Genomic DNA, 9,284 nt, shown 5'->3' on the forward strand with positions numbered 1-9,284 from the left:
TAGACAGTATGTTGCGCGTGTATCATTTATTTGTAGTTTAATTTAATAGCAAGAAACAAAGTTATTTTGTAGTCAATTGTTAAATACATTTGATACAATATAAATTAACGGTCATGCACGATAATTTGACATTTCGATATTTCACTTTTGATCTCTAACTTTAAGAAATCATATTACTACTTCAATCTTATGAATAACTGAACACAAATGTTGTTAAACGTGAATGAAAGTTCAATTTTTTGCTAAATGTTATAAAATACTAAAAATACGTTTTAGTATTAAAAATAAAATAAAATCTATATTTAGTGGGTGTATCTTAGAGCATTCACAATATCATCCTCATCAACTTCCATATGATTTAACTAAAAATACATTTATCCCTCAAATTTGTTTACTTCTAAAATACTTCACATCCGATTTCTCATATGTATATTTGACGTGCTATGAATAGTAATATATAAACTAAGCAAAAGAACATACTGGTTTTAAAAAGTTAATGGCCTAAGAATACTAAATTCGATAAAACCGAATAAAGTTAACTGAAGATTAATGAATGTGGAGTATACTTATGGAACCATCTTGGAATCTAATCCATCAGCGTGTAAAGTGCTAATATGAATAAAGACCGAATAAAGGCTATAGATACATGTAAAGACCTTGAAGCAAATTAATTTATATGTTTACAATTTCAAGTGAAACGTCGCATTAGCTGTTTGTACATCATGCAATGAAGGTTTATAATAATAAATAAAATATGCACACACCCATTCACATATCACAATTCCACTATTGAAACAAGGCATCTCAATGTTGCCACGTCATCTCTGGTTACCCCCTGTCAAACTCCACCAAACATATTATTTTTCGCACCGTTCCCAATCCAAATCACCAAAATAATAAATATAACAATTGGAAAACGTTATTTACCCTCTGCTGCCTTGGTTTTTAATATTATTGTTTGCTTATTAGTGGGTTATTAGTGGAGTACATGTTGTGTGGTTAGAGGTTGTTCGTGTACTTACACATTTGCGTACCTAGGGCTGTAGGTTGGCTTGGTGTCTCGCTTCCGTGCCTGCAAGATGGCGTTTATCTTTTATATGTCTTCATCCATCAAATACAGATTTCACGTTGGAAAATTGTTTGTATTCCTCACATAGGTATGCTTAGTTTTTTAGTTTTTTTATGTTATTGATTTCTTTTGTAGGGATTTGTTAATCGGTTAACGGAAATTTTGCTTCCATTTTGAATAACCAGTAAACATTGTAAATTGACGAGTCTAGAGTTTATATAATCCAGTTAAGCTATGCTTTTTATTAGTCCCTTTTAATTCAGCTTAAATTTTGATAAATAACCATATTATAAAGTCACTATCGCTCAAATGTTAAAAAATTGAAAAACAAAGGTGCATGTTTTCATCCATTTGACCCTGTTGTTTTTGTTAAATTTTTACTCTACAGGTGACCTAAGATGACATCTAGAAGTCTTTCTCTCATTAGGAATGGGGATGGTGCAGAACCTGTAGACATTCGTGTCATAAGAAAATGGCAATCCTACGCTTTTAAGGATGAATGTTGCTACTTATTTGTGGATAAAGAGGTACAGCGACTAAATTTTTTCCTTATAAGAGAATACTATTACCATATAGATTCTATAGTATTGATCTGTTGATCATGATTATCACAATAAATAAATTGTCCTATGTTGTGTTTATATTTCTAAAGAGGAGTTCTCAGACTGTTTATAATTAGTTTTGTAACATATACAAAATTTAACAACCGTTTTGTATATCCCAATTAATAATTTGAGAACTTCTCTTGAAATAGGTTAAACCCGAATGGAACCGGTTAAAATTTTTGAATATGCACGATCTTTTTTTAAGTTTTTCCTTTTGAACCGGTTCCGATCGATTGGGGTAAGGGACAACTTAAGCCTAACACACCCTTAATATTTATAGTTTCCCTAATTCATAATTCAAATCTAACAAAACCTACAAATCTAACATAATATAGCAGGGGCATGCGATTGAGGCGTGTGGAAACAATCGCGATAAGTTTCACTTTGAAAACAATATGAAAATGCAAGGTTACTACAGGGTGTCTAACTACGTGTCGCAAAAGCCGAGACGCACTCACAACGTTGTTCCTCAACAGGCGACCATAAAACTTGTCCGAGGAACCTCTTTTGTTCCAGTCCGACCATCGGGCTTCCCATTACAGCTACTTCAACTTTGTACCGTACCACGTTCTCCAAAGCCGTCTAGATTCCCACTTTCTGTTAACAGGTGTAAAAAAATCAGTCTATTTATATTACCAGACACATTATATATGCACTAATGAACATGTACATTACAGATTTCATAGGGCGTTTTTGACTCGATAACCACAAACAGACCAACATCATTAGGACGAAGATTGTTGAAATTTCTATTGGAAGATGTAGAGTAAGACACAAGCACATACACCACAACACGCACATTATTGATACACAAGTACAACTGTCAAACTAACCATCTGAACATATAATGTTACAGTTTGAATGAAAAATTCATTGAAGTGGCTCTTTGGGAAGAAACAATTGATATGGTTGACATAGAAAGCCTCACCAATGCATCTGTTTGCCGATGTATAGTAGCTGGTCGACTTCTATGAGGGTAAAAAAATATGAAAATTTACAGCTTGAGTCAACCGCTCCTACACGACGTCTACATCAATCCATGTGTCCCTGAAACCAATGAGTTAATCGAACGGTAAGAACCACGCATACCTCAAACACACTACTTTTAAAACCTACATAGCGCACATAGTACAATTACAAACTATATTGTACACAGGTTTACAATGAGGTACGCCAACATACCAAACAACCAAAGAGGTCGTTTCACAATCTCACAGTTATGGCAGATAAATCCGACACAGAAACAATGTAAGTTTTTGAGTTTATTGTGTTAAAATACATTCAATTTTCAGATATTTACACTAAATGTTAAACGCCAACAGGAACGAGATTTTCTTGCATCGCCACCATCAAAGATGTCATCTATGAACGGAAATGGTTTTATCGAGGGTGCATCCAGTGTAATCGAAAACTACATCCGCGTGGCCCCGGATGGATGTGTGGTAACCATCCAAATGAACAACAACAAAGATTCATGTAAGACTATCAACTATAACAACTTTTTTAATACATACTGCACATAAATTCCATTTAAATACTAACAAAAGAATTTAAATATAGGTACTGTGTCAATGTAACAATCGAAGACAAAACAAGGACTACAACAGCTACATTGTTTGACGAGGCAGTTTACTCATTGGCGCAAATAGATGCAATGACAATGGTGGTTGAAAAAGCCTTTGAAGACCCTAATACACTACCAGGTCCATTGCATGTAATAATTGGCCAGACAAAGAAGTTCCAACTCCAATTCAACAACCGCATTTCAGCAATGATCGACAAGATTTACCTGTAACAAAGTCCTAGAAGAAACTAACATACCTCATGAAACTCCACAAGAAATGCCATTAATTCCTGAGCAACAACTAATTTCACAAGGTATCCATACTAAAACTCCACAAGATGTAGTGTGCATGCTTTTAAGTTTTTAGGTAAAGATATTCATCACAACTTAAAAGTTAAACAACACACAGGTTACTTTCAGAGTTCTAAAGCTATTAAACAACACCAAAAATAAAAAAAAAATAAAACCAATGTCGCGCAACTAGATGCGCTCTGTTCATACATAAGAGGCTCATTTTATAATACAAAACAAAAATAGGGATGGCAATGGGTAATGCCCGTTTCAAGGTATGAGACGGGTCTGGGATTTGCTTTTGAATATTAACGGGTTAGTATAGGTATGGGATTTGTATTATGCTCGATTACCTGGCCCGATCACCCGATAATATAGACCCGTTTACTCAATTATGATACCCAAGTAACCTAACATAATTTTCTTTATTTATATCAATGCACCTTAAATTTTAGTATATAGTTCCGAAAATATATACTCATTTTTAAAGTGTTATGAGCATTTGTCCTTTTATATGATTTAATGTATATTCTATGTAACAAATATGACAATTTGCTTTAATGGTTAACCTACTTGACGAGTTTTGAGTTACGTATACTTAACGGGTATTTTTAATGCACTAACGGGATACCGAAACCCATGGATATACCTGATACCGACGGGTAAATACCCGACATGTTTTGAGGACGAGTATTAATAATCAGTTACGGGTTTGGGAATACATAGACCCATCCCAAACCCGACCCATTATCCCTAAAATAAAACAAGCTTTTGTCTTAGGGACAAAGACTTAAAAGCGTTAAATAACTGAATTCTATATGCTTAAAATTAACCAGATTGGTTAGTTTAATATGGGTTTAATTCAGCTCACTAGCAAAATGTTCTCATTACTTGCTGAAGGATTAAGTTAACTTAAGTTTTATCATCTGCAGAAAACACCAGCAACACATCATCTCCATCAGAACCAAAGAAGAGTTCACTAGGTATAACTTATTAATTGGTCAATACAATGAATCAAAACACATATTTTATAACACCATGAACCAAAAGGACGTTAAATGCAGCGAACGGTAACAGACGCAATCCCACCACCCAACACACCAGCACCTTCAACACCACTGAAACGACAAGCAATCATAGACACCCCAGGTATATACTTTAAAACTATGTAAATACCATACTATACTATTTTGCAAACTATAAGTACTAACTCTACAACGTACACTTCAGGTGTTGCTGCCACGGTCCCATCGAAACGACAACTGCAATCTGCCATACCAGACAAAGAAGGTAAAGAAGCTGAAACAACCAACGAGGACAAGCACCTCCAACTATTACCTTAGAAGACCAACCCATGAATGTTTTGCTAGCGGATAGGCAGGATGCTGCTCATCCATGATGCTACACAGGTCTTTTTGAACAACTGAACATTCCCCCAAAAGCAACCTAATACATGTGATGCAAGCTCCTAATACATGTCATGCAAGCTCCTAACTTTGGAAATGCAAAACACATGTAGTATATAAATAATGGCTGTAATATTAACTATCCGCAAAATAAATTTAATAATAGTAGGTTAACATCAGTCTTACCGGGCTGATGTGCATTATGTAAGATGTCCAGACGATAATTTATTCATAAGCAACCGACTTCATATGCAACCAACGAAGAAAAGAATATGTTAACCTTCATAACAAATTAAAACAAATAACTTACATTGACTCCCGGGTGAATCAACTAGTTAAAAACACCTGTGACTTGGGATTGCTAGGTTGGATTTGAGTTGGATCTGCAAACACTACGACTAACGACCTAACAATGTGTCACCACACCAAAATTCTGAATCTTCCCTCTTTCTTCTAAAAAAACATTAGCACCTGTTATTATCACCACCACTAGCTCCATTATCGCCCACACCCAACCATCGAGCTCCATCTTATTTCGTTGATCAATGTGTGGTAATGGAGTTGGTGGTAAATAAAGGGAGGTAGTGGAGATGAAGGTCAACGTCTTCTCATGATGCGTGTAATTCCACCAATGATTCGAGTTTACTTTACTGCAATAAAGAATTCACCAGACTGATCTAACTCTTACCCGCAATAACCCTCAGTCAAACAAACATGTTACCCGAAAGCCAACTTAACCGAATGTTACTAACTTCAGGTTCCGATTAGACCTTCAAACATCATAAACGATTAAACCCCAATAACCCAAACCTATTAACCAACACCCGTATCAAAGCAAAAGTAGTCCAGTTTTCCTAACTTTGAACAGGTGGTCTTCAAATGCAGGTATCAAATTTGATATCACCTTACCACTGCTACAACCACCATTACCGCATCTCTAGTCCTCCTTAGATCCATGGTCACCGCAACCACCAGCCGTAACACCGGCGGTGCTTTCACCACCATCGCAGAGACAGTCACCTTGGAGCGTGAAATTAAAAGAGCAAATTCATCGCTATTGCCGGTCATATTCCCGATGAGCGTTCTGCCCAGTCTTTTCTCTCCGAGGTATACAAATTAATATTCCGTTGCTACGATATAATATAATGCGAATTGCCCAATTTTGTGTTTTGTTTCAGTTTCAAAATTAGGGCTTTATAAATTATAATAGTTGAATACGAAATTATCACCGATGCTAATTAAGCCATTTCATTTACTCTCTTAGTTGTTCCGTATTAATCGTATATATTTGTAAGTAATAAGCAAAGTAATTAGTAACTTCTGTATATATTTACAGATGCTTTGAGGTTAAATATTTTGAAAATAATGGAATTTGAGTTATATACACAAGTTAAGGTTGTGTGAATACAATGAATTAATCTCCCGGAACATATGTTATATACTCAAAATACTGTTTGCTCCTGTATACATGCACAACATGGTTATTGGCAAGGTTGTAGTAGTCGCTAGTCGGGCGTTGATCGGATCGGACTTTAATATATAAATTTCAGTTTTATATACACACATGTACATTTTGTCCAGAAATTGGCTGGAATCATGCTGGAAACCGTCGAATTTGGCCAGAAACTTGCCCGAAAACGCCGAAAAAGTCCGATTAATCCTTATTTTGGTCGGATTTGACCATTGACCGATTAATTGGCCGACTAGCACAAAATTAATCAGTTGGGGGTGGGACTAGCGATTATCGGGGATTAATCAGAGTCTAGTCGGGATTTTTACAACCATGGTTATTGGTTGCACTTATTCATTGATAACCTTGAAATTATGAGATTGCTAGCTGTAATTTCTTTTTTACCTTCAATATATATTTGAAATTTTTTTTCCATAAGCTTATAAGATAGGTATAGCAGTACCTTCATGACCTATATTTTTGTTTTGGATTAAAGTTAGAGGACACCACTAAAGAAGTTTTCTGTAGCATAACATTAATAGATTTAAGTGAAATTATTACTCATTGTTAGCTGCAATAACTTCTTTAGCTTGTTATATGATTTGCTTTGTTGTTGTTAAAGTTTTTGATTTCATCTTATATAAATGTGCAGGTCAAGATCCACGCACAACTCATAATTGCTGGGCTTATAAGGTATATCATATATGTGTGTGTGTGTTTATTATAATGCATTCATGCTCAAAAGTGCTCATTATTTGTTTTCTTGAATTTTAGGTTGGTAATCAGTATCGAAGTAATGACGACGGTGAGCCATCTGGTACAGCTGGAAAACCGATACATTCTGCTATCGAAAATTCAGGGTTAGATAGAGTGATGGTTGTTGTCATTAGGTAAATATTATCTCATGTTCACTTCCATCATGATCTACTTCATATAAAGTTAATATGCAAAACTTGTTCTTCTGCTACATTTGGTTATATTTCATTTATAATAACATAATTTAATAATTTGTTTGTTAATTCTTAGGCACTTTGGAGGGATCAAACTAGGTACTGGAGGATTAGTCAGGGCATATGGTGGAGTTGCAACCGAATGCTTGAAAAATGCCCCTACACGATTAATTAAATCTCAAGTAATATTCTTTACCAATTGTCTTGATTGTATAAATCCGCTTGTGAACTTTCGTCATTCTTTTGTTTCTTTTCTTGGCACAAGTTGGTAATTTACAATTTTGTAATCTTATTCGAGTTTGGTATCTTTAAAAGATTTATTTACGTTTGTGATTACTGTAGTCGGCAAGTTGTTTCTGAAGTCCAAATTGCATTTGGTAAAATCCTATTGAAATTCTACTCAGAAAACATTAGTTGTATCTTTTAACCTTAGATTAAGCACTAGTAAGTTTAGCTAACCCAATTTGATTATGCTTCTTGTTTAAACTGCCATACTCACATTTATATTTAAAGTAATCGATCTTATAAGAATATTAAAACACACCATATTTCGCAGCCTGTGAATACTTATGACTTCTGTCTAAATATTTTGCCCAAAATTGTATTCGAAAAATTGTAGACTTCTAACGTATCATACTAAGAACACCTTTTCCCAAATTGTGTAACGAATCTTGAATACATATTGAAAACTGTGAAACTTATTCCTAATTTTCTTTTCTCCTAGTTAAATATGACAAATGCTTGTTGATAAGTTGCATACATTTTTGCTAAACTTTGAGCACTTTTTAAGCAAATCTTTTGCCTAGGAATTCAAAATATGATTTTGGGAAGTGTTCAAGATTTACCAAAATTATTATGCACAAGAGTTAAAAATACAATTTGGAGCAAATATTTGGGCAGTAGAGCATAATCTTCATGGATTAACTAAACAATGCAGGGTAAATCTTGGGGCAAAATGCCAAAAATTTTAAAAGAGTTTTCCAAGTACAATGATTTATTGGGATATGAGTTTTAATGGTTGTTTCTTAAACAACTTTGGCTAAATGGTAATTTATTCATCCTGACAGTTATCAATAATAAGTGTACCTGACATATAAAACCTTATGTTACAGGTCCCTATGGGTGTCGAGGTTACTTTCGATTTATTGGGGGTCGTTTACCATCAGGTTAGGTTAAATCATGTTCTAGCAGTAAAAACTTAAACTTGTTTATGGTTTTATATATTTATATTTTAACCTCTTGGTTGGTAAATATACAGTTGCAGTCATTCAAAGCTGAGGATATTAGGCAAGATTATGAGACTGGGAAAGATGGCATAACAATGGTCACTTTTAAAATTAGTTTTGACCAAGCTGAGGCATTAGAGGAAGCTTTAAAGACCAATTGCAGTAGAGATCTTGTATTTTACAAACATTGATGAATACAATGGGTTGGAAAATAGCCATATGCCTATGTAGAAGTTAGTATCATATTGTTTTGGGTTTTCTGTATATACATGAGACATTTTAATATTTTATATTTGGCTACAATATCATTAGTCATTTACTCCTTTTTATACTTTATAAGTTCAGTTTTACATCAATTATAACGATTGTAGGGAGCTGACATCCTTCTATTTGATGCAATGAACATAGAAAAAACCCATGCTGAGGACATACAACAACTTCTTTTCGATGTTGGGCACAGTGCAATAGAAAGAGAATGATTGCGGCAGCCGGTATCCAGACAACTACAAAACCATAATGAACAATTTACCAAGAAGTTCTAAATTAGTCATGTTTTCAATGATGAAAAGTTGCATAGAAATGGCCATCACAATGCAAATAGCATACGTAGTAACTAAGCTGATCATCCACAATGGTAGCTTGGTTATTCGTGGTTATTTGCTCAATAGTAACTTAGTCATTGCATGTAGAATGTTCTGTGTATATAATTGTCCAATAGTCGAT

At 34.5% G+C, this 9,284-nt stretch overlaps 1 protein-coding gene across 1 annotated transcript; it reads left to right on the forward strand.

Annotated features, from left to right (window-relative positions):
* Positions 1-6,855: 6,855 nt before the first annotated feature.
* Positions 6,856-8,829, forward strand: LOC143561190 (uncharacterized). The gene is made up of 5 exons (XM_077049313.1): positions 6,856-7,078; positions 7,160-7,275; positions 7,412-7,517; positions 8,448-8,501; positions 8,594-8,829. The coding sequence occupies exons 1-5, from the start codon at positions 6,983-6,985 to the stop codon at positions 8,750-8,752; spliced, it is 531 nt and encodes a 176-aa protein (XP_076905428.1). The 5' UTR covers positions 6,856-6,982; the 3' UTR covers positions 8,753-8,829.
* Positions 8,830-9,284: the final 455 nt, after the last annotated feature.

The sequence above is a fragment of the Bidens hawaiensis genome, unplaced genomic scaffold (assembly GCF_021521415.1).
Source record: "Bidens hawaiensis isolate Kalapana, Puna unplaced genomic scaffold, B.hawaiensis_p1.1 tig00020612_1, whole genome shotgun sequence".
NCBI lineage: Eukaryota > Viridiplantae > Streptophyta > Magnoliopsida > Asterales > Asteraceae > Bidens > Bidens hawaiensis.

What these genes read in the sequence shown, in the direction of transcription:
- LOC143561190 (XM_077049313.1), top strand. Translation starts at nt 6,983, where the DNA reads ATGATTTGCTTTGTTGTTGTTAAAGTTTTTGATTTCATCTTATATAAA. An exon ending in ATAATTGCTGGGCTTATAAG is followed by an intron (nt 7,079 to 7,159) that starts GTATATCATATA and finishes CTTGAATTTTAG; the next exon opens with GTTGGTAATCAGTATCGAAG. An exon ending in CACGATTAATTAAATCTCAA is followed by an intron (nt 7,518 to 8,447) that starts GTAATATTCTTT and finishes CTTATGTTACAG; the next exon opens with GTCCCTATGGGTGTCGAGGT.